The sequence below is a fragment of the Poecilia reticulata genome, chromosome 1, assembly GCF_904066995.2.
Source record: "Poecilia reticulata chromosome 1, P_reticulata-male-v2, whole genome shotgun sequence".
Lineage (NCBI taxonomy): Eukaryota > Metazoa > Chordata > Actinopteri > Cyprinodontiformes > Poeciliidae > Poecilia > Poecilia reticulata.
Window position 1 is genome coordinate 9,735,780 of NC_088830.1, and position 26,395 is coordinate 9,762,174.

Genomic DNA, 26,395 nt, shown 5'->3' on the forward strand with positions numbered 1-26,395 from the left:
TGACAGTCAAACCAGGGATCCTGGTGCTTGACTTGCCTCCCTCTGCCAAACAAAGGCCCCCTACAAGGTGAGGAGAAGAAAAGTTGAGGGTTTGTGCCACACAAGCTGGATGTCACCAGCAGTTGGGGCTGCCACAATCGAGTTTTCTATTGCTTTTGGTCAAGACAATGCTCTGTTTATTGCCACCTTTGGTAAAGATATGTGAATAGAGCTATCTGTCATTTTGGGTTTCAAAGAGATTTTCTTTTGCTTATTGTTATATCAAGTCAGTGGGAGTTGGACACGCCTCAAGTAAGCACAGTTCACAACTATTGCCATATTTGCTTGATGCTGCAGTTGGTATCTGATTGATTTGTGGTCTTACACTAAAGGGCCACTTTTCTTTTAAAGAATCTGCATTAAGTTAAGGTTTGTTCAACATCTTAAACACACTCACTATTATCTGGTGATTTTGTTCTGTCTTTGAAACAGTGCAACCAGTCTTTACCTTCATCAGGTTCATAAGGATAATTGAAGTTAGTTGTCCAATCCACATGTGATTTGTGGATCTGGAAAAGGCTTGCAACCTGAGGGTCTGGGAGAAGCATGTCTGGTTGGGAAACCCTGTGGGTCTCGTCTTTGCCTTTTTGCCAATGATATGATTCTTTGGCATCTTTCAGCTCCCATAAGTCCTGGGCAATGTTTCCTAACCAGAAGATGGTGGTGCAGGAGATTGGTTGACAGTCTACTTCACAGCCTCATATGGGTTTTAGTCTTGTGAGAATTTAAAAAAAGTTGATGCAAAATATTGATACTTGCTAAAAAAAAAGCCAACTCTTCTGCAACAGCAACAACATTTTAAGCAGTTGGTGCAGAAATAAATGAAGTCCTGTGCTGGACTGGAGGCCTGCCCAGGGTGTTTCTCGCCTCTCACCCAGTGACAACAGCCACCGACTGCCCTCCGACCCTGAAAGGATGGACGTTTCTGGACAATAACTGAAGCTCATAAAATTATTTTCTGACAATAGGGAAAAAATTACATAATTTACTGAGGTGCTGCTTATAAATTATATTTTTAATGAGGTTATAATTGGAAATGACAAGGTCACATGGGAGTTTAAAATAATTTGCTGGTCATATCAGAATGTGTCAGAACTGTTGTGCAACACATCATGTTGGATTGTCTGCAGGGAGCAGGTGTTGTACTCAGAGCCAATTACAGACCAGAAGGATATAAGAGACAGGGGAAGGGTGATGTCACTCCCAGAAGCTTGATATTTATAGCCAACATGTAGCACAAGCACGGTTCTGTCTGAATGAACATAAGCAAGACTAAATTTTGATTTGCTTAAGAAAGAAATGTTTGGCTTTTGAAGTTCAAACTCTCCAGACCTGAGGCGTGTTCCTCAAAAGGTGTTTGGTGTAGTTTCTTTGTTTTACTTGCACCATGTCTTACTAAGATGACATGTCACAGTTCCAAAAAGAATCAAAACGTGTTCAGCAAGACCAGCTGCTTCTCTTGGATCAAGGATAAATAGGAGACTGATGGCGGTTACAGTCAAAGAGGAGGAACGCTGAAGGAGGGTGTGTCTTGCTCTGAGCCGCTGTCTTTGGAGCTCCACCTCTGCTCACAGATGAAAATCCACGATGGATTAAGTGTTGGGACCTTCAGTTTGAGCACTTGACATTTGGGGTTGATCTGCTTTGGGAGTCAATTTACAAGAATATCATTAAAATAAACAAAACAAAAAAGCACTGGATTTGACTGAGCAGCACCTGCTGGAGTCCTTCCTGCAGACCGGGGACTATCCGAGAGTGGTAGGTGAAATGCGTTTTTTTCTTCATTTGCAATGCTTCAAATGGTTCATTTGTGGATTTAACAAAGGGTTGCTCCTGCATTAAAGTTATATTATGAGAAGACTCTAAAACCTTTTTTATAAAATGTATCTAGTTACTAAAAAAAATAAAATTGCACTGCAGCTTGAAATTATGTAGAACTTTAATCATCCCAGATAAAGTTGAGAGTTTTCCAAATGTTGCTCCTGAAGAACTTCAAAACAATGCACGAATGAGCTTTAGCTCTTCTTATTCTTGCACGCAGTTAATTTTATTGATGTCTGCTCCTTGACTTTGTGCATCAGCACCAGTGAGCACAGCCTCAGGCTTATCTAAGTATATCTTCTCAGGGATTAAACTGTGTCTTAATGAGCTTTAACTAATGTGCAATCTACAGTTAAAGGACAGCTCCCCAGCGAAGGTTCTCAATGCAAGAAAGCTTTGTCACTTTACAAGAATGGTTGCTAATAACACGTGCAGTTTGTAACATCCTGCGATTTGCACGATCTTAGGTTTGTTCGTATGATTTTCTTTGGTGCTCCATGACCAAGGATGCAGAAGTGACCCCCCTGCTGCTGGGCGAATCTATGAGCTGCATCTCTTATGAGGCCTAAACACCCAAAACAATAACGGTGGCTGTGTTAAAGTTAGTAACGCCGCCACAAGGGTCGGAGGCTCCATGAGAAGAGATTCATGCCAAGACGCTGCCATGTTTTCTAGATGTTTTCCCAGATTTTTTACGATTGTATTTTAAAATTAAGACGATTATGATGCAAGGGCCTCTCTAGCTTTAAGTTTGAGAGCGTTGTATTGACTTTTCTGGAGACGGAGCTCTTTGCTGCTGCCCACGTTACATGAAATTCTTTAAAATTTCACCAGATGTTGATGTTGTCTCATTATGTGTAAGACGACATCAGCAGCAGTTTATTTCTCCCTTTTGCAAGAAGACAGAGTAGCTCCTCTAAGCTCCAGCAACCAGCCGGTGACGCTGTTAACTGCATTATTTCTATTTTATAAGAGTATATTTAACTATAGATAGAAATGTGCAGATCATCCACTTAGATTTTGCTTTTAAAACAGCAATTCTGACAATTGTTTTCTGCTGATGTGTTCATTAATCACAGCTAACCATTAAAAGACAGCACACTTTACTGAAAGCTGAAGGGAAGCAAATTTTTATCCTTGTTGGCATCATCTCATTTGGGAACCAATCACATCACAGCAAAGTTTAGATTTTGTTAGAAATCGCACATCTTATGCAATTTAATGACAGATATAATCTTCGCTGTTGAGCTGCAATGACTTACACTGATGCATTTTGCATATCATTGGAAATTTTGAGCTACAAATTGCACTGAAATGACAGCTCAACGTCAAACTGCTGATGACCAGGCGAGTGAAAGCAAAGGCAGCTCGGTCAGCGATCAGTCCTGCAAAGAGATGCAGAAGAAAATGAAAAGAAAACAGGCATTTTATTCATATTTACCGATTGGTTTGATGTTTCCTCAGAGTAATTTTTAGATATTATTCCCCTTGGCACATGTTATGTGATTCCATCAACCAGAAGTTGTTTTGTAATTTTTATTTGAACTTGTGTTTTAGTTTGTTTCACTTTTGTGTAACCTGATTGTTGTGTGTTGCAGATTTCTGCCCAGATCCCACTTAAGAATGAGATCTAGATCTCAATGTTTTTTTTTTAACCTGGTTAAACAAAGGAAATAACAAATAATAATGATAAATGTCTTTGCTTTGCAGGTAGTAATATGAGGAAGCCTTTGAATGTGCTCGATCCCGGAATAAGACCAGAGGACCTCCAGGGTGTTTAGACCGGGGAGCAGCATGCAAACCAACCGGTGAACCGCTGCTGCCTGCCGAACCCCCAGCCTCGACCTTAGGCGCCAGCACCACCAGCCCAGTTTTTTCTTTTCTTTTGGTGGCGGGAATTCCAGACACCCCAGCTCTGTCTGCCAGCCTGCACCATGGATTTCACGCTACCCATAAGAAGTCAAGAGATGATAGCTTTCTCCTGCTCCGATCCTTTCCTGGATCCCCACTGCGTCAACACCCGGTTCCACCACCAGGCCGTCAAGAGAAAGCTGCGGCCCGGACGGATTCTCGGCTTCGTCGTCAGCCTGGTGGCAGTCTGCACAGTTTGTTCACTGAGTGCCTTGTCGTTGGCCACAGCCGTGACCACTGAGCCGAGAGAATCAGTTGCCGAGTCCCCAGCCGAAGCAGCAGTGCCCCAAAGAACTCTTCTGCAGCGCCAGAACGTGTCGGTCGCCCCGGAGGACACGCCAGTGGCCATGAAGTCTTCTTCCCACCTGGATATGAACCAAGGAGACTACCCAACAGACTACTTCAGCGTGGAGGACAGGCGCCAGGGCTACGTGGTTCTTCACATGTTTGGAATGTTGTACATGTTCATAGCCTTAGCCATCGTTTGCGATGAGTTCTTCGTCCCCGCACTCACCGTCATAACAGAGAAGCTGGAGATCTCGGACGACGTGGCCGGGGCCACCTTCATGGCGGCGGGCGGCTCGGCCCCAGAGCTCTTCACCTCCGTCATAGGAGTCTTCGTCTCCCACAGCAACGTGGGCATAGGCACCATCGTGGGCTCGGCCGTGTTCAACATCCTGTTTGTGATCGGAATGTGCGCCCTTTTCTCCAAGGAGGTGCTCAACCTCACCTGGTGGCCTCTGTTCAGAGACGTCTCGTTTTACATCATCGGGCTGCTCCTGCTCATCTACTTTTTCCTGGATAACCAAATCACGGTGTTGGAAAGTATCAGTCTGTTGACGTGCTACACCTGCTACGTGACGTTCATGAAGTACAATTCTCAGTTGGAGAACCTCATCAAAACCAGGCTGGGGAGCAACCAGGTGGACGAGCTGGAAGCCGCTCCAAAGGTGAGTCTCATCCATCCATCCATCCATCCATCCATCCATCCATCCATCCATCCATCCATCCATCCATCCATCCATCCATCCATCCATCCATCCATCCATCCATCCATCCATCCATCCATCCATCCATCCATCCATCCATCCATCCATCCATCCATCCATCCAGGGGCCCAGGCCTGTTTTAGGGTGGCCAAAGCTTCCCTAAAATATTCTTAAATTGCTCTAAATAATTTGTTGTTTTTTTGTTGTTGTTTTTAACAATATAAGAAACTACCGACAAATTCAATATAATGCGTCCAGGATCACTAAATAATCACATTTTTAAGTCAAATATGGTCACTAATTTGACAGTTTCCCTTTACTTTGTGTTGTAATAATCTGGGTAATCGATATAAAATATGGCAAGAATTGTTCAGAAGGTAATGCAAGTAGGAACGTTTGCACAAATGTCCTTCAAAGAGTACTTAACAGTTTTTAGGTGTAAAGTCACAGAAAATTATGATTATTTTTTGCTACAAAATAGCGATTAACTGTAAATGCTCATATTTTGTATTACAAATTGTTTGTATTACCCTAAACACTATTTTAAAAGTGGAAAAGCAACATCGCCCGCTATCTTTCTCACATCTTATGCATCTCCTGAGGGCCTAGGCCCCCTATGTCTTTAAACCTAGTGACACCCCTGCATCCATCCATTCATACATCCATCTATCAAATTCCTGCAAAAAAACATCTGATTAGCAATATTATTCTTTTCACATTACATTTCTTTTTTTTATCAACAATGATAACTTGTCTGAGATTATGCATGAATCACACTTTATTTATGTGAAACATCTGATGTTGACCAAAGGGTCGTATATTCATTTAATATTTAAATTAAATATTAAATGAAACATTCTCGGCCGGAACGTTAGCTGGAGATAGGCACCAGCAACCCTCCCGACCCCACTGAGGGACAAGGGTGTAAGAAAATGGATGGATGGATGAATGGATGGATAAATGGAACATGAAACACCATCAATGAAAATACAAGACAGTTATTACATTAATGTGATTCACATGTCCTATTAAGTAGGACCACGGTGAAAACCCAACGTGTCAGAATCGCATCATTTCTGTTCTGGAAATCTAAGAGAAAATGAGCAAAGGACTGGAATCTGTTGGTATTGATATTTTATTTAGAATCTGTGTGGCTGTAAATAGGCATAACAGAACAGAGCTGTGACTTTTTCATGCTGACTAAGCCAGTACATCTAGACCTTCTCTTCAGTCTCTTCTTTTTTCTGACCTTGTTCAGACCAGAGTCCAATAAGGCTCTTAAGCAAAGGAGTGATGTAACAGTTCTGGGTCAACGTCTTCAAGTAAATCAGATTAAGATTCTGGGAACTTTTGGGCTGGAATACAAACCGTGCAAAGTAAAAGAGAACATGGTGTATATATTTATAAATATAAAAGAAACACGATCATCTGCGTCACTTTGTCAGCGGAGACACAAAGAAAAACAGATTTGATTTCGAGCACGGAGCCAGCCACCGTCTGTGCTTTTGGCTTTTTATTTTCTGCAACCACTTTCTGTTTATAGCTGAACTATGACGACTATTAATTATATCACATGAAGATTCTGAGACAATATTTTCAACAACAACAAAAAAAAACTGATTAGGAACAACCCTCGCAGTGTTTGAAGCATTAGTTGATGGGAGTTGGTTTTGTAACGTCCTGCAACAAATACCTGTGCTGCTCTGCTTACGCCAACTTTTACATAAAACGGCAACAACTAAGGAAGAGTTAGTTTAGGTTATGATTTAGATGAACGATGTATAATGCATTAATTATTCTTTGTTAACAAAATAAACCGTAAACATCAACTTTTAAAGCGGAAGCACTTGGGAGTTTTAGAATGAGACTTTTTAGCATCTTAAGAAAAAGAAATTTAAACATAATGTTTTGTTTTTAAACAATTATTTTCCAACTTCCTGTAGTGTTTAGCTGTGCTAGCGTTCTAAAAGTAGCTTATACTTAAACAGGAATAATTTGTATTTGGTTTCAGAGTTGCTATTTTGATATCTGTCCTCCTCTTTTACACAGGTAAAGCAATGAAGAATAAATAGTTTTTGTTATTTTTGTTGACATTGTGTGAATTTTCATATTTTATTTGCATCAGCTCCAGTTTCAGTCCCCGGTGATGAAGCTAAGGAGCTCTCACTGACACACTCAGAATTGGAAAAATATGCTCACTTTGGCTTTCCATTAATTGATTTTTAAGTCAAAAACATGAGCGAACATGAGGATTATTTTTCCAAGCGTCACATAAATATCTTTTTGTGTTTTAAATCTCCCAAAGCTATTTTTTTTTTAGAAAAGAAAAAAAGAGAGGCCACATTTTGGGGGTTTTACCTAATAAGTTGCATTGAAGGCTATAGCAGAACATTCTAAAAATATTCACACTTGTTGCAAAGAAATGTATGATTTACTACAACTCGTTTAATTCAGGAGTTAAACCTTGTTACGTTTATAAAGTTATTTCTGGATCTGGGTGAGATATTCAGGCTGCGCATCTGGAGAGAAAAATCCTGTGAAATAAAGTTCACAAGGTCATCGACTGGCAGCTGACCCCTTCTGGAGAACAAAATGTCTTTAAGCCCCCCGCTGAAGACGACGCAGATCTGTCAGAGCACAGAAACTGTTTTGTTTTTTTTTCAGCTGCCACCGGCACATTAAACAAACGCTAAAATACCTCAGATGTTTCTCCTGTCACTTTATTATGCTTTTATGCTCTTTAATTTCAGACGTCATTTTTTTTTAAGACACTAATTTAAGTTTTTGTAGTCAGTATGTTTGTTGTTTTGTCGGTGTTGTGTGATGAGGAGTTTATTTCCCCCCCCCCCCAATTTTACTACATTTCATTGTGTAACTGCATTATATTATTGTGATATAACATTCGCAAAAAAAAAAAAAAAAAAGCTAAAAAATTTAAATATTGCATGAAAATTTCAGAACTTCCACGTTTATTTGTTTTCTGGATGCTGTGAAATATGACGAATTCCTACAGAAAACTGTGGGCGGTTTGCAGCTGTGAGCGTTAATCAAGAACGGAGCAAATCATTTAGTTTGGAAAGCTTAGGATTTACACATGACTTCCTGGGAGAATGTTCCACACACAAGCACAACTAGTGAATTAATTTATTTAATTATTTTTTTTATATATGCCATCATTTTTAATAGATTGCATGTGTGAGCTTGTTTGTTTATTTATTTTGGTCGTCAAAATCAAAGTGAAAGTGAACCTCATGGTCACATTAGCCATATCCAGGTGTCCGGAAAAAGACAAAAATGCAACACTTGGTTTTCCCAGTGTAACGTTGATACAAAACACACTTAACATAAACAACTTTTGCTACAAAACGTGACTTTTAACAGCCACCACGCCTGCGATTGAGGTAAAATAAGTTAAAGTTAATGAACGGCTTAAAGGATGTAAAATACCACAGGTGGACGGCTGATCTTGGGTCCAGCAGGATCTGTCCGTCCCTCACTACTTTAGGAGATCTGCTTGTGTTCAGACTAAATTAAATCAGATTCCAGTCTAATAATGCACGAGAACACGTTTGAGTTATAAAAAGGGAATGCAGCCATTAATGTCAATAAAACCTCTAAATTATTTACGTGATTGTGGTCAAATGTTCTTAAAGGGCAACATTATTGAAACATTGAGGCAACAAAGAATAGAACCAGAACATTTTTCGACTTTCTAAATGTGTGGTTCAGAGTCTTTTGGGCAGGAAACTCTTTATTTCTGAACTGATAAAATAATAATTAAAAAATAAATAAATAAAAAAATGCCTGAGAAAAGTCTGCCTCTCTGACATTTCTGTCCTTCTGGTGATCAGCTGTGTCTCCCGTCAGCAGCTTTTCTCCTCCCGTCCCGGCACTTGATGTCCAGATGCCTTGCCCTCATGTGTCAGTAGCGGCTAAATAATCCCCCAGGTTAATTCTTCCCAATCCCATTAGAGCCACTAATAATAGCCAGATGCTCCCTCGGGGAGAAGGAATCATGAGATCCACTGAGAGAAAATGTCTGCCTGCTGCTTGTGTCCAACTCGAGGCAGCAGAGTGCGTCTCATCTTTTCATCGTCGCCGGTGTCTGATGGGGGTTTACTGATGTCAGCTGGGTTTGTTGCTCCAGAAGCAAATTGGGAGAGATCTGCGGGTTTGCTCTCTGATGGCGGTAGAGTCAGCAATCCTCTCTGATCCCCTGATCAAGCGCTTACCGGCAGTGACGACAACAGTCAGTCACCGTCCACGGACGACGAGTCGTTCAAGAAGACAAGAAATATGAGTTTCAGCTAGAGGCGTAGAGTTTGTGTTGTCTTTCGATAAACCCAGTTTGGGTTTAAATCGAGAGTTGTTGCATTTACTCGAATACATTTACCTGAGTAACAATTTTCTTTTAAATGTACTTTTAGGAGGTTTTTTTTGCTACGCTGGGGTTTGATAATTTTTATTATGAAGTATTTTTACTCGTAATTGAGTACAATTTCTGGATTATCTACCAACTGAGTGAAATACAATCAAAAAATTAACCACAAAGTTTTGTTTGTTTTTGTTGTTGTTGTTGAAAGAAACTGATTTGCACAGTTTTATCTTTTGCCTGAGTTTGTTATTTTTTTGTTACTGATATGAATTATTGTCATTTTCGGCCCTGAAGTACCACAATTTCCACTTACCCTAATATTTTAATCCGTCGATTATGTAATTCTTAAACATTAAATGATTGATCATTTTGACCAGTTACTCAGTACTTGAGTAAACTTGTTAGCAAATACGTTTTTACTCTTATTTGAGTAATTTATTGGACCTCAACTTTTTACTTTAGTAACAGTTTGCTGAAGTAGTGCTACTCTTATTTATTGGGAACTCTACCAAACCTCTGGGTTTAGTATTTGTAGCTATAGCTGGACTTAAAGTCCAAAAGGAGCACCTAATGCCTCTGACTTAAGGGGGATTTTATTTATTTATTTATTTATTTTTTACTGTAAATACTTTTTTAAAAAATGAATTGGCAGCGGATGAAGGTAAGTTGTGTCTCAGCTTGGTTGGTGGTTACTGATGGAGTTCACACGCAGGCTCGAAAATCAGCAATCTAAAAGTGGCGATCCCCGCGGATTAATCCTGGATAAGTCGCACAGCTCGACAGTCAGGTGGACGGCGAAGAAGAGACGCAGAGAGAGAGAGAGACAGAGAGAGAGAGAGAGAGAGAGAGAGAGAGAGAGAGAGAGAGAGAGAGAGAGAGAGAGAGAGAGAGAAAGTAGATCTGATGGCGCCTCGGCGGAATGACGGAGATCAGGGCGTTTTTTGTTTAGAAAATTTTTCATGTATTTATTTCCCTCAAATGCTGGAATTTTAAGGTTGTGTTTTAATATTTTTATATGGAATTTAATCTCGGTGCATGGAGTTTATTGAATTGTGGCAAACATAAGTTAAAAGACACCAGGATAAAAATACAGGTTTAACAAGACAAACAATTTCAAGAATAAAACGTAAACAAAGGCATATCAAATTTCCAATTGCAGCAAAGGTTTGTAATAAAAACCAAACTGAATTTGTATGTCTCGGCAAAAATGTCATTTTTATGATCGTCTTTTAAAAACTTATATTTTGTCTTTGCTTCCATCCGTCAACCAAACTATTCCATAGATCTGCCCCACAAACAGAGACACAAATTCCTTTTAAACTAACAAGCTTGAAAATCCTCTAAACACTTTTTAGATATTGCCTAGAAGTAAATTGTTTCTTGTCTTGAACATAAATATAGTCTTCATGAATTTGATCCAATTGACCAGTTTTCATGTTCAATGATGGATTGTTTCTTTATGTGAAGGACCAGCACAAAGCCCCATATAATGGTGAAGTTGAAAGGAAATGATAAATGGAGTTGAACTTTTTTTTTTTTTTTTTACTTCTTGGAAAGTGGAACCACGCATTTCTATTCAGCCCCCTTTACTCTCATACCCTAATAAAATGTATCATAATCAATGTCAAAAAAATCCCTGAAATTCATCCACATGTGTTAAATATGAGTATAAATGGAGCTGCTCTGTCTTCAGATTTAATCGGCTGTTGTTCACTCTGCGCTTTATAGAAAATGTCTTGATGGGAGAAAGGACATAAATGTAGACTAACCTGGAAGAAAACCTGTTAAAGGCTGCAAAACAGTTGAAACTGATCCAAGGTTCGCCTTCCAGCTGGAAAAAACAAGCTGTCAGAGCCTTTAGCTACCCTAAAATAAAAATATTCATGTGTCTACACGGCTCAGTTGGAGACCAGTTACTGACTCTAAATGACAATATGTGGAAAGACTTTAAAGTTCACAGACAGAGGTAGTTTTAAGCTGGGCATTAAAAACACCAGTTAAAACAGATAAGTGTCTTATCTGTCAGTTGTGCTCTGAACAAGTTTTCTATTGCTTTGTTGCTTGTTCAGTTGACGGGGAGTAGCCGTTCCAGTTCGGTCCTGAAAATAGGGAGACTAGATTATTGGTGCAGGTCAGTACGATCCGTCATCCCAGGCCAGAATCTGAGATCATTTCCTGCACTTTTACTGTTTGGAGGAGAACAGATGTGATTCTCTGAACAGGTTCACATCTGTTCAGAGCTGAGCTGTTTTGTCAGGAAGGATGTTTGTATTTTACTTTGATTTGTGACAAAAAATGGGAACAAATCCAGTTTTTAGATACAAAGAAGTGTGGCCTTAAAAAAACACAAATAAACTAAATGTCAAAAAATCATACACATTGCTTCTTTAAAGTTTAGCTCCTATCTTATTCTTCTTATTCTTGTGAATTTCTGGCTCCTCTGTGTATTCGGAAAAGACAGACATGAATAAACTATTATTATTATTATTAATTATTATTATTATTATTATTATTATTATTATTATTATTATTATTATTATTATTATTATTATTATTATTATTTATTATCATGTTGTTTGAGCAATTGGACAAACATAACATTAAGTTGTTTCACAAGGCCTGTGAAGGCCTTCAGGATGGTTCTCACTAAATGCACCTCCTATCTGCTAATGGATTTAGATATTTTTTTATTATTATTAATTAGCATTGCATATTAGCAGCTACAGTAGATCTTTGGAGAACCAGTCAGCACATTTTTATGATGCCAACTCTTTGTAAATCTGACCAGATTTATTTTACTTCTGATGATATCTGAATTTATTTATCATTCCTCCTTCAGTTATCAAAAATAAGGTTTCAGACAACATTCTGAATATCAGAATGATGTCATACCCAAGCAGGAAAGTTGTTGAATTTGTAAATGTGACCTCCTCAGTTATCAAGATGGCAATACAAGACAATTTGAAATTTAGCATTTGCAACACACATCAAAAAACAAAACTTTATCTCAGTTTTACTGTAGGATGTAGATCTGCTAGAAGCAGCGCGGTGGAGCAGCTCCAGCATTTTACAGCAGTTGTCTCTTTTTATGTGCATGGCAGCCATATTGGATTTTGATGTTTGGTTTGGTGGGAGAGAATCTTAAGGGATTTAACTTGAGTGAGTCTGGTGAGACAAGCAAACAGCAGCGACTCTGGAGTCTAACATTAAATGTTGAAATCTTCACTGTTGAAAGAATTTTCTGAATTCATTTTTCCTGAACTGACATTTGTTGTTAGTTTTCTAAATCATATAAAAGCAAATACCAAGAGACGATTTATTGACGTGATGGTGCAGAATAATTATTCTGTCATGTTCAAACAAGAACATCACAACTTTATAAATTTCCACTTTGAACAGGAAGAGATGAATGTGACGTTCGTTTCCTTCTACTTTTAAATGAACCATCGACTTAAACCCATAACAGTTTTTGCATAAGTACATCTATAATAAAAATGGAGATATATTTTTCCTGAATTATGAATCCAGGATGTCAGTCTTAGTGGAATTATAAAACAGCATCTTTGTTCTGAATGATGCGGCCCTTCTTTATTTGTGCTGTGGCTCAATGAAGCTTTTATTTTTATTTATTTATTAAAGATTGTGTCAGTCTGCAGAAATAGCCAAAATGTTCTTTTCAAAAGAGTTTGAGTTTCCAGGTTAAATAAATAATATTTTTTTCCACTGTCAGCTTTAGTGCAGTTAACATAAATCTTTCACTAAATGTGTACAGGTCTGCATATTCTGTCTTGGTGACAGGGCGTGTAATATGAGGCTAATGCATCAGGGTTTTTTTCAAATTATACTTCCATAATTTTAGAAACATAGAACTTTGTATTATTTTTGTTTCCCAGGAATGGATTCGATGTTAAATGTAGCACAGATTTCTTAAAAATGTCAGCATTTTGTTCACTTTAAGTTAAAAATACAGCAATCAAATTTCTTGATTTAAAATGAGGATTAACATGCTCAGACTTTGTCGGTGGAGATCTGATTTTAAACAATGTTACAGCTTACCAATTTATTATCAGATTTAGAATCAGTGAAGGCCTTCAAAACGTTGACCCTCATGCTTTGCAGGGCCAACCCAAACATGTGTAGGGCCCTGGGCATCGTTTGATCTACGGGCCCCCTTCAAGCCTATTGGCTACAACTCACCACCACAGTGTCTTTGATTTGTTTGTTTTTGTTTTGTTTTTTGATCAGTTGTGACATTTGTGTTGCTATTGTTTTAAAATCAAATAGTGAGTCAACAAAAAAGAGGCACTACAGATATTTTAAAATGTGGTTTTACAAGGATTTAATATGTTGTCTGCTGTACAAATAACATTTTAAAAATTAGCATTTTATTTTATTAGTAATGAAGAGACTAAGTTTTCAGGAGGCTAAAGTTAGTTAGAGTTTAAATTATATTCTACCATCTTAAACTAACTCAGTTTTTTGAGCTTTTAATCTTTCATAACAAGCATATTTTCAACCTCTCTTTTAAATTTTATGCCAAGTGGCAATTCTTTAGCTTTACCAGCACATATCTTCTGACTGGATGTAATACTGATGCCTCGGACTGACCCAGCCAGATTCTTGATTCGAATCTGATAGATAATCTGTGGAGGGAGATAAAGATTAGGGTGATGGTAAGGAGGCCTTCCTACTTCTCCAAACACAAATATCCAAAATACCATCAGAAACGGGCAGAAAGATGGCCAGCAATCATAAAAAGAGGTTTGATTGTTGTGATGACTTTGTATCTTTTTTACATTTTATCTTTATTTCCTTCTCAATAGTTCACAAAAAGAAACTTACAAACATTTTTCCCCTTAAACTGACACTTTTACTTTATTTTATCTTTTGAAATATTTCATTAAAGCTGGTAACATGATTCATTTTGTCTTTAACATCCTTCATCTGAAGTTTATTTATTGTTTGTGCTGAAGGTCCGAAATGCAGAAACTATCCAGAAACAAAGTATCTACAGGGTCTACAATATCTGCAATGAAATAAATTAAACATGATGATGATACTTTGGTATTTTCATTTTGTTGTTATGATCATCAACAGTTTCCATTTTTATCTAGAGTTGTGAAGAGGGGATGAAGTCTTGTTTTTTTTTTTTTTATTCCAACAAATATTGGTACTTTGTTAAAGTCTTTTCTGCTGCAAATGTTGGACTTTTTGTTGCTTCCTGATCAGTGATTTCTTTTTCCTTTGTGTTTTTACGATAAAACTCAGCTGCAACAACAACAACAACAACAACAACAGAAAACAAACCAATAAATGAAAGCCTACAGAGTTATGCAACTAAATCCATAACCTGCTATTTAACCTTTCATCCCTAAAATTATCAAACTGATTTTAAATGTTGCGCAAACTGTTTCAGGTAATTTTTTTGCCACCTAAGTTCACTTATGGTATCTAAAAAAATTTGAATCTATAATCTGATGTTTTAGCATTCACGTCTCATGTATCACGTAAATTATCTATATTTTACTTATTTACTTCCTCAGTGCACAACAAGACGACCTTACAAAGTATACAAAGTATACTGAAGTGAAGTCTTCAAACTCAAGATAGTGTGTTTTTCTTAATCCTCTGTAAACTTAATGAGTTAGATTTAAGAATTATTTTAATGTATTCATCCATTTTTTTCCCCTTTTTATCCTGAAGGCAAATTCATCAGGAGATGATGAGAACAAGTTGACGGTGAGTTTGTCTAAAGTGTTTTAAAGCAAAACTATTCATTTGTGTCAAAGTTACACAAATGTGCCAACCAAAGTTGGTGGGTTTTTTTGTTCTATAAATAATAGAAAAGTATGCACCTTAGTGATATCCTGCGTCTTGTGGTTTCATCTTGATCTCACAGGCCAAACCCCGGCTGCAGAGGGAAGGCAGCTGTGCATCTCTGCACAACTCCCTGATGAGGAACAGCATCTTCCAGCTCATGATACACACACTCGACCCCCTCAGTAACGAAGGTGCGACTCGGAGAGAAAACACAGACATTTTGCCTAACTCGCTGCACCTGTCCTGTGTCTCAACGTTCACAGATTTGTGGTTTGTTGCAGGACGGTTTAAGGAGAAGGCTTCCATCCTCCACAAAATGGCCAAACAGAAGTGTAAAGAAGAAGGCAACACCGCCAACGGTGTAGGTGAGGAATGACAACAAAAATCATACACCTGCTGACTCATCGCTTTGTCCAGACTCACGTTGCTGGGAAAAAATTATTTAGGACGACGTAGCGGTCTCTCTTTTCTCTGCTTTTTCAACAAGCTCTCACTATTTGTCATGTTTTGTTTTGTTTTTGCCCTGAAAGTCGATAAAAAGCTCCCAAACAGTTCAAAGGTCGCCGTTGAGGTCACGCCGCCCATGAACGGAGTTGCAGGAGGAGATCAGGTACGATTTTTCTGTCCACAACCTTCAGTTCACGACATTCTTGACGCAAAAAATAAACAAAATCCCTGCAAAAAAAATCAACATATTCCTGCTAATAAGCTACAACTTAAAATAGTTTGCAACTGCAGGTTCAACGGCACTGAAACGCTGTTGTTCAGCGATATTAAGTGTCAAATATTTAACCTGTCTTCAGGAGGGTGAGGAAGAGGAGGATGAGGACCAGCCTCTGAGCCTGGCCTGGCCCGACACCCTGAGGAAACAGATCACCTACCTGCTCATCCTGCCCATCGTCTTCCCCCTGTGGCTCACGCTGCCCGACGTCAGGAGAGAGGTGAGGGAAACAAGGTTCTGGTTGAAGTTATAACAGACTGTACTGACATTATCCTCAATGCAAATTAAGCTTGCTGGCAAAATTCTTATTTGTTCAGGGGTTTGTGATAAATTAATTACAGAAGAACAATAAAAAAAAAAGTCAAATGGTATGTCGAGATTCCACATTTACAAATCAGGTGTGGATTCAGTGGCTGCTGCTGCTGGGTGTGAGATGGAGTATCGAATCTGTCTGGACCGAATCAGGAGAATTGTCCAAAACCACCAGAGAAGAAGAGATCGTTGCACAAAACAGGGAAGAAAAAAACAAAACAATAAAAACCAAAAAATGCTAAATGTATCTAAAGATACAGCTAGAAACTATTGTAATCCATTTTTTTGTGCTTTTGGCTGTAAATGTTTTTTATTTACGTTTTATTTGTTTTTTTTTTATTGTTGTGTTTTGTTTGGGATATTTGAAATATCTCCCAGTTCAAGTGCTAAGTATTCCTTCCAAAACTAAAGTTTATTGGTCTGTGAGAAGTTAAACTTGTATTATTAAACTGTTATCGATATATTTCTTGAAGATGGTCTCAAAACAACATCATTGTTTATCTCAACAATGATCGTTGTGGTGACAGGCCTGGTGCTAACTTGGATTTGTGCAATAAATGACACAATTTTCTTGAGGATTATTCAAGCGTCTTGTCATTATGACAATAAAAGTGACTTTGCTGTAACCGGAAACACGTAACAGTGGAATATTTTAATGTCCATTTTCCAGTGTTGTATGACCAAGCTCTGATTTTGAACATGATGATGTTCAGGTGGTTTGACCAAATGTTTACTGTTGTAGCGATTTACAACAGTAAATCCATTCATCCATTCATAAAATAAGCAAATGATGGTTATGGTACGATTATGGTTATGGTATGATGAAGATGTCAACATTTGCATAATTTCTATTTGGTTATTGGTTAAAAAAATGCTTTGTTTTAGCTTTTATCTTTCAAATACTCTACAAGTCTCAGTCGCCATCAATCATTCAAAGTGTCTCAAGTGAGGCCGTTACCAGGTCTGAAGCTTGAAAATTTGATGAAGATGTTTAGTTGGATGTTTTGTTTTTTCCCCAGACGTCTGAAAGGTTCTTTCCAGTCACGTTCATCGGCTCCATCTGTTGGATCGCGTTCTTCTCCTACCTGATGGTGTGGTGGGCTCACCAGGTACCTGACAAACATCAGACTTCATTAATCTCACACATACGTCTCTATTCTGACTTCTCACAATCTGGATAAGTACAATTATCAGGACTGTGACAACTAATCCTAATCAATAACCCGGTAATATCGGTATTGATATTGGTGATCTGAACCCTGTATTTACTTGTTATCGGATCAATAACAAAATATGCCGTATCGCACACATCTACTGGTTGAGTCCTCTAAACTTTTTAAAATGCCACCAGTACAAACTGTCTAAGACAGAAACCTTGAGGAATTAAACTCTTAAATCGTTGCTTTATTTAAGGTTGGAGAGACTTTTTGGATCACAGAGGAAATCATGGGTTTGACCATCCTAGCAGCGGGAACATCCATCCCCGACCTGATCACCAGTGTGATTGTGGCGCGAAAAGGCCTGGGCGACATGGCCGTGTCCAGCTCCGTGGGCTCCAACATCTTCGACATCACCGTCGGGTAACATTCCTACCACCCCCCTCCACGTTGACCGATAACGTCTCCATAAGACATCTGTGAAAACCTGACCACCTCTCTGCTTCTTCCCTCCTCCGGCAGCCTGCCGTTCCCGTGGCTCCTTTACAACATCATCAACGACTTCAAGCCCGTGGAGGTGAGCAGCAACGGCCTGTTCTGTGCCATCGTCCTCCTCTTCCTCATGCTCCTCTTCGTCATCGTTTCCATCGCGGCTTGCAAGTGGAAAATGAGCAAGTTTCTGGGCTTCCTCATGTTCCTGCTCTACTTTGTCTTCCTGATCGTCAGCGTCATGTTGGAGGACAAAGTCATCATGTGCCCAGTCACCGTCTAAAGAAATAATAATTGAAAAAAAAGAACATAAAGTTGAAATTTGCTCTTTAACAGTGCAATGACAAACTGCCTGTTTTATGTCTCACACTGTACTGTACACACACACGCACGCACACACACACACACACACACATTTACAAGCTGTTGGTGCGGATCAAGCAGGAGTTGAAGGCCCGTTGCTTAGGTCGCCCAATCAGGAGACTCTCTTTGCACCATGTGACTAGACGTCACTGTCTGAGAAACGCTGAAACAAAAAAACTGGAGAGTAAACGGAAGCTGGAAGACGGGAGGAACTTTTCTTGTTGAACAAAGGACAAAGACTGAACGTCTCAGAGGGAAGATTCAGAATATAAACTTGACGTGGACACACAAAGAGACATGATGATGATGTTGTTGTTGTTGAGGAGCTTTGGCTTCCAGATCAAGGGAGCCGTCGTGGAAAGAACGAAACAAAAGAGAAGCCAAGGTAAACTTTTAATTTTGATAGCAGCTTCGTAGGCTTCGAGATGTTAACGGTATGCAACGCTTCAGATTTTACTTTGCAATATGATAGAAAGAAGAATATTGTCAATGACTTGACAGGATTTTCAGACAGCTCTTCATGTCCATCCCATTCATAAAATGTAAAAAGTTCAATCATAACTGGGTTCTCACGTGTGCTAAAAAGTATGAACATAATTTGCTTCTTCTGGCTGCCTTTATGTGCACCGCTTTAGAAAGGGGAACATGTTAATATGCTGATTTTACTGTTTGGAAAGCACTTGGTGGCAAAGATGTTTTTTTGTTTTTTTTAATGTGCTGACTGCCCAGGGTGGCATTCTGTTAGGGGGCAGCTTGACCACAAAACAGATTGCACACTGCTGGAGGGTAAAGACGCTGAAGTTGGTACTGGAGTCATACTTTTCTAATTTGAGCTAAATTAAAGGGAACTTTCACTCTTTTTTTTTTCTTAGGAAATTTGGACATCTCTTGCTCAACATACAAAACATTTATCAAACCTGAGCTATGAAACATGTCATCTATTTGTAAAGAAAAAAAAAACCCCAACCAAAATTATGTTTTTTTTTTGTCATCAGACTGAAACAAGCATGAAAACCTCGATACATCGACTGGCCAAACCCGGACTGAAATGTTTTACTGTGGTCCCAGTAAAAGTCTTTAAATTACAGTTTTAATCTCTAAACAAATGGTCACTGGGTGCAGAACGAGGGGCGAAAACTGTCGCCGAGTGACGGACAAAAAGATTAGCCCCCTCTGTTATGTCGTTCTTGTTGAACTTTTTAATACCTTCCTTCAGATTAGGGATTAATAAAAAAAATTTAAAAAAAGAAATAAAACGTTTCTTACCAGCAGGTAACGCTGATTTTCACCATGATTTTCTGATGTACAACAGATTGCACGTACTGTAATTTTACTCAAATGTTGTTGATTTTCTGTAAGACCGTGACTCTTACTGCCATGCAAAAGAGGAAGTAGTGTTCTTGTATGCACTTTGAGTCGGGGAACGTCTCCAGTCGGTCGGTTTAAAGCCTGGAATCTGGGTTCATGTGTACATATAGAAAATCTCAGTCTTTTTCATCCTTTTTTCTTTTCTTTTTCAATGTATGCAGACGTTTAAACGCTTTTAAAAAATTATTATCAGCAACTACTGCAAATACGTTAACCATGTAATGACGTTCTATAAATGGAAACGATGTTGATGTTCTACAATAAAATAATCCCTTTCTGTATTTGCATTACCTCTCTTTTATTGGGATTCGTGGATGTGTTTAGCGTCTTCATGAGGTTTTCTGAAGTGCCAACAAAAGCATGAGAAACTGAACATAACGACACAAAAGCACTTGATTCAATGAATTGTTCAGCAGCGTTTCCACGTCAGGCCTTGAGAAGCAAGAGAAGTTGTTTTCTGCTGTTTCTGATAGAAATTATTACCAAATCTCCAGTCTAGGCCTGTCGCAATAACTAATGTTTCTGGATGATTAATCTTTCCAGAAGTTATTGCGATAAATGATAATGTTGTTTTGACACAATTTGCTTGTAATACAATGATAATAATGGCATAATAACACATTCTCAAAGATCTGTAAACTTTAAATTCCAATTAACATTTAACACTGGAACTTGAAGACATTTTAAATATCAGAAATAAATCAACAAAACAACAGAAACAACTAATAAAATTAGTTATGCAGAATCAGGAAACAAAATTATTGTAAAAAAAAAAAAAAAAGGTTTGGTTGAGACCAAAACTCCAGATTAAAGACTTTTATCACCCAGTTTTTGGTAGAAAAAAAACAACAATAAATCGTGAAATTGGAAATTATTGAATTTGTTTTAACTTTTTATCATGCCATGCAAAAAAAAAAAAAATGATATATTGATTATTGTGACAGGCCTCCTCTCCAAAATTTTTTTTTTGGTAAGTAATTGGCCAAAAACAAACAAACAAACAAAACAGGTAACCATGGCGATTTGAGTCTAGGAAATCGCCATGGTTACTTAGACTCAAATTTTACAGCTGCAAATTTATTTATTTTTTTGCAAAAATGTCTCCTTTAGATATAAGGAGATATATTTTTTCTTTTTTTGTTTGGTTTATTTTTCTGCAGCATCTCAAACCAATTTATTTTAATGTTCTCTATGTTTTCAAAGCTACACGGTGGAGACCGGGCTCAGAACCTTTTTCAGTAACGCACGTCTTGGGTTTTCATTTCTCTGTGCTGGAACAAGGGAAGGACTTTTGGTATGCACTTGCATTTGTCTTGCTTTTTCATTATTGAATATTTCACCATTAACACCAGAATTGTATTTTTCTTTTAAGGAATAAATAAAAATAGGACATTTTATATTTATATTTTACCCAAATATTATTTATATTTTCACACACTGAAAAAAAACATGAATTTTTTTGATTTTAGGTCAATTTTAGTAAAGTTGTGTTTCATATGTAAACTGCGGTACATGAGCTTAATTTAATACATGTAGTTGTACCCATGACATCCGGTTCTCATCTAGCTTGCATATGCAGTAGGTTTGTGTTTTTTTTTCCCCATGTCTTTATTATATTTGGTTTAGATTTTGGAAACTATTCACTGAACGAGTGCATTAAAAATATCCCCAAAATCTGCAGTTTTAATGGATTAAAACGGATCATCTGTTTGAAAATATGGGATCTTATTTATGTACTACTTGAATCCTGCTGTAAAAACATATGTATTATTTATATCTGTAAAAGATGTCATAAATAATAATAAATAAAAAAAAAACCTGAAACAACAATTATTTATTTTTTGTTTATTGTGTGAAATTGTCTAAAATTCACAGCTGGAACCTGTGAAACTATTAAGACTGTATTGGTTATTAAATACACAGAGAGCACAAATTAAGCTTCCTCATGTCTCCAGTCAGATCTGCAGTGTCATCTATCAGTTTTGTGCAGAGCTTTACTTTGACGCAAGCTCCTTACAGAGTTATATGTGGCTTGCCGCCATAATCAGCGCGATGGGACAGAGATTAACTGGACGTCTGAGGACAGCCAGAGCACTCACCTGTGCGCCTTTTTGTCCACTTGCCTGTTCTGTGACATCTAAGGACGTGCTGTGTTCCTTGCCTTCCCATGGACACAGAGTCTGCGTTACCATGCGAGTTATTTGTTCCATTTGACAAACATTGCAATTAGCTGTGGATGTCAGGCTTTATATTGGGCTTTTATGGAAAACTAGCAGTGAGATCAGGTCAGAAGAGGTCAGAGGGTTTGCCTTCCAAGAGCAAAATGACCCCTAAGATCAACAATGCAGCGGTTTCAGTCAGATCACATTAATGTGTTAGATCAGCCGAGTGAAAGTTTAGACCTAAATCCAAACGAGAAACAAGACAAGACAATGACGTTGATAGAGACTTGTCGTGACCAGTGGCGCAAAAAGTGGGTATGCAACGCATAGGGGGGCAGCACCAGAGGGGGCGCCAAAACCCCGTCTCACATAACGAGGTAAATGTAGCGAGTTTTACCCTTCACGTATCGTCGAATTTTAGTTGTACATAGCCGGTAGAGATGTTCTTTATCCCAACATATTTTTTACTAAAGTAAGAGTAAAACGTAACTGTCCAAGAAATTACTCAAGTATGAGTAAAAGAGCATTTCGCATAAAGACTTCTCACAACTACTGAGTGACAGATAAATCAATCAAGTTTTTCACATTTCAGCAACAAGGCACTTAAAAGTACCAAAAATTTTAATTTAAAAATGAAAACTTTTATACAAATAACAGTTTACAATTACAAACAAACCCTAAACTCAAGCTAATACACTAGGTGATGCAAAAAGAACTGCAGTGCTAAGTAGCACATCATGTTAAACACGTAGAAAACAGCGACAACAAACAAGAACAATCACTTTAATTTAAACTGTACCCATTTCTGTATCCGCTGCAAATTTTTTATTTTATTTTTATTTTTTGCAAAAATGTTTTTCTTCATTCAGGAAAGGTACTCGGTGAGTAGAGTATCCAGAAATTTTACTCAAATAAATGTAGCAAATACTTCATACAAATATTACTCAAGTTCAGTATAACTACTCGTAAATATATATATTTTTTCCCCTAAAAACTTGTAGCTGAGTAATTCCAGCTACTTACTTACATACTATGGTTTATGTCGTGAGTAATGCCAATAAAAGAAATGTTCTGTTTTCCCTCCTTTTGGCTCTTCTCACTCCAATCCGACAGGTGGCAGCATTGCGCCAATTACTAAAACGACGAGAAACAACAACGGAAGCCTTCAGCTGTCAGTTTCATAACAACAGTCCGATGCAGCGCTGAAACAAAGCCGAGTCCTCTTTATGAGAGCATTATGGACCGGTCCGAATCAGAGGGAGCTGATGCTGCCGCTCCTCCGCCAGACCAGAACCCCAAACCGGAGCTTTCTGCCGCCATGCGGGCTAAGATAGAGAGAAACCGTCAGCAGGCGTTGATGCTCCGCCAAGCGCGGCTGGCGAGCCGCCCGCTGTCCGCCGTGGAGGGGGCAACCTCGGCCAAAGTTTCCAAGACGATCGACTCTGGCGCTGGTTTCTTTATCGAGGAGGAGGAGGGCGGCGAGGAAGAGCGGAAAACTAAGAAGGTGGTGCATCAGCCAGGTGTGTTTTAGTGCAGACTGTGACTATATATAGTGTGTGTGTGTGTGTGTTGAAGCGCGTTTCCCTGACATCTCTTGTGGTTGTGTCCTCAGCTCCGGTGATTGAACCAGACTATCTGCTGTGTGATGACTGTCAGAAACCCTTCATGGACTCTTTCCTCAGCAACAGCTTTGACTTGTCTGTGTGCGACAAATGCAGGTCTGATCTCTGCAGCTCCTACAAAGTCACCATGAACCTCTGGGCTGCTTCTTTGATTAATGCTCAGTTCAGCTGAATGACCTTGTCTATGTATGTTTGCAGTTGTGCCTTACTCTACATTTCCAGGTGATGAATTGGACAGTATTAAGCTTAGTTTGGGATATTATTTTATAATCAAACTGCCTTTAAACTTTTCATCTTCCCGATGTGTTCCTAGATCTTCGCGGTGCTGTATTTTTCATTAATGTTCTCAAACATCTGGATTTATGATTAAATTAAAATTATATCTGATCTGTAAAGATTTCAGCGTGTCCGCGGATCCTTTAAAATCTGTAGTCTTGTGTCTAAAATGAAGGTCTTAAAATGTCTTAAGTTTTAAAAAGTAAGTTAGCCTTCTATACATCATAGGTGTTATATTTTGTCTTGACAGGACTTCATCTTGTATATTAAATGCATTATTTTTTCTCAAGGGACTTTTCTGTCAGGCAAACGTTTGAGTCGCACTCATACATCTTCATTGCGTACTGTTGAGGCTACCGCTAACTCGGTGCCAATACCCCTGCTAGCTAGCTTTTTCTTTTTTGCGTCTTCTATTGGTAAATACAAATTTATGGCTAGTTGGCTGGTCACAGTTGTAGAAACCTTAATTTAATTCATAATGGTTTTAAAAAATATATATATTTGGTGCTGGGGAAGCATGCAGAAACCGTGCATTTAATCTATACCTGCTTACTGAACTTGCATTATGCTGATAGCCAAGTGCCTCAAAATCTCTCCAGCTGCTCTGAAGAGTTGATGGTTCAAAATGACTGAAAGTCTTTGTTCTCTTCAGAGACAACGAGGAGAAGCACAAGCTGATCTCCAGAACTGAGGCCAAGCAGCGCTACCTGCTGAAGGACGTCGACCTCGACAAGAGAGAGCCCCCTCTTAGGTTCATACTGAAGAAAAACCCTCACAACCCATGCTGGGGAGACATGAAGCTCTACCTTCTGCTGCAGGTGAGATGCGTGTATTGTCCCCATTTTAATTTACACTGTACTGCTTTTCATGTCATTATCCTTTGCCTACAAGCAACCAAACTTTCTTGAAATCTTCTGAGGTGGTTTTGATCAGCAATTCTAACTCTAGTCATCACACTGATATATTTAAGACTTGGCTAATTTAACAGCACTCCTAGACATTTTGCAAATTTAAAGCTTTTACTTTCATGCAAATTACAAACTCCAGTATGTCATTTTTATGAAAATACTTAAAGCCATACAGCTGTAAAAAAAATATCCTCCATAGATTCTATGTTTAGGAGCCAAAAATGGACAACTCTGGATGTTTTGACATGAATTATGTGTTGGAATGTAGAAATAAATGTCTGAAATAATTGTGTGCCTCAGGTAGAAAAAAGATGCATGGAGGTGTGGGGCTCAGAGGAGGCGCTGGAAGAGGCCAGAGAGACGAGGGAGGAGAACAAAGAGGTCCAAAAACAAAAGCGCTTTAACAAGAAAGTCAGAGGTTGGTTTCCTGTTTGGCGCACAAGTCCTTCGCCAGCAGAGCCGACTCATGATGTTAAAACGTGTTTGTGTGTCAGAGCTGCGCAGGGCGGTGAGGAGCAGCACGTGGACCAAAAACACCAGCGCCCACCAGCACGAGTACGGACCAGAGGAGGTGGTGGACCCAGACGAGGACCTCTACAAGAAAACCTGCACCACCTGTGGACATGAACTCACCTATGAGAAGATGTAAGCACATCTACATTTGCACAGAGAAAATGTTAAACTCAAATGGACCAAGATAAGTGGGGCTTCTTCAGGGAACGGTGACGCTTCTTTCAATGAGACCTTAAACGGAAATATGACTAGTTTGTATAAGCTGGATTATGTATATCAATTGGAAGTTTTTGAAACAAAGCTTGCAAAAGTGGAAAGATTACATGTGCATCAGAAAATTCTGTATTTTTAAGCCTCAAGACATTTAGAAGCTTCCAGCATGGGTTTGCTGGTAGTTTTAGAAAATGTCACTGACCTCTGTAGTGCCTTGCGAAAGCATTCATAACCCTAAAATTTTAACCAAACTGCTGTGGGTTGGGAATCAAACATCCTTTGAGGGCTGCAGCCTGCATTTGTTGCCCCCTGCTCTACCACTGAGCCAAGTGCTGCTTCAGAAACTACATTAAATGTTAAATTATGCATTATTTTTGCACTCCTGTCATAAAATTTGTGAAAAATGTAGTTGTGAATCTTAAGATTCATTTGCGATTCTTTCAGACATCCACATTGGAAAATGTATTGTTGGAAAGAAAACCTTTTAATTTTTTGCAATAAAAGTTTATGTAAAAGGTATGTTTTAAATGTAATGATTTTATCAAGTGATGGCATAAAATAAGGTTTGTTGCATAGATCCACTGACTTATTCCTGCAGTTTAAGTTAGGGGGCAGAATGAGGTGATTACAATTAAAGAGTTTGAACATCCTCTGGTTGTGAAATTTACTGTCCTAGACTCAGGACAAACATTTGTATAAAAGTTTACCTTTTGAGTGCACCACTTTGACAACTGGGATTTTCCCCAGCAGAACTTTTCCAGGTTCCTTCTGCCTGTATAACTTTGTAGTTTAGACCATTTTCATTCTAAAATATTTGCAGTAAGCGGTGGGGGGCACTCAAATCAGACTGCTTCTACCCTGCAGGGAAGTTGAATGTAAATTGTAAAAATGTGCTTTTGAAATTGGGTGTTTTAGCCATTTTTCTAAATCCCAGTAAATTTTGCCACAAGCATCCAGTGACTACACAAAAGCTGAGCACAGCCAGTCATTAAACTTCACCAAATCAAGGACGTTTTTGGAAATGGACTACAAATTTCTAGAACAATAGAAAAGTTAAGTTATGAAACTCTACATTTCAAGGGAAATATGCAAGTCGATTTGAATGTACCGCTTCCCTCTGCTGATTAGCTTTATGGACATTAGCATTTAATTTTTAGCAGGTTTTGCATCTGGCCACAATAGCAAAAGTATGAAATATTCAGTGACCATTTGCATCATTAGAAAATGGTTCAGACCAACAAAACATGATAAAAAAAAAAACTTGTCATTTTGACAGTTTCTCTATTGAAATGTGTTTCAAGCTGCAGCTGTACCCTGGCTTCCCTGAACCACTTTA

The 26,395-nt window shown here is 38.5% G+C and overlaps 2 protein-coding genes across 3 annotated transcripts; both read left to right on the forward strand.

Moving 5' to 3' along the window:
- Nucleotides 1-1,410: 1,410 nt before the first annotated feature.
- slc24a2b (solute carrier family 24 member 2b) lies at nucleotides 1,411-19,646 on the forward strand. Of its 2 annotated transcripts, XM_008414693.3 has the most exons (10): nucleotides 1,538-1,797; nucleotides 3,571-4,721; nucleotides 14,839-14,874; nucleotides 15,035-15,146; nucleotides 15,237-15,320; nucleotides 15,486-15,565; nucleotides 15,759-15,896; nucleotides 17,008-17,097; nucleotides 17,402-17,568; nucleotides 17,668-19,646. In XM_008414693.3, exons 2-10 carry the CDS (start codon nucleotides 3,795-3,797, stop codon nucleotides 17,915-17,917), a joined length of 1,884 nt encoding a protein of 627 aa, XP_008412915.1. In that variant the 5' UTR covers nucleotides 1,538-1,797; nucleotides 3,571-3,794; the 3' UTR covers nucleotides 17,918-19,646. The 2 variants fall into 2 exon arrangements, with proteins under 2 accessions (XP_081461194.1, XP_008412915.1); XM_081605068.1 differs by having other exon boundaries at nucleotides 1,411-1,797; nucleotides 15,035-15,320.
- xpa (xeroderma pigmentosum, complementation group A) lies at nucleotides 17,928-25,709 on the forward strand. The gene is given in 7 exon segments (XM_008414574.3): nucleotides 17,928-18,382; nucleotides 22,641-22,670; nucleotides 22,673-23,047; nucleotides 23,140-23,245; nucleotides 24,078-24,243; nucleotides 24,634-24,751; nucleotides 24,828-25,709. Coding segments are annotated over 7 exon segments (1,038 nt in total). The 5' UTR covers nucleotides 17,928-18,294; the 3' UTR covers nucleotides 24,983-25,709.
- The last annotated feature ends 686 nt before the right edge of the window (nucleotides 25,710-26,395 follow it).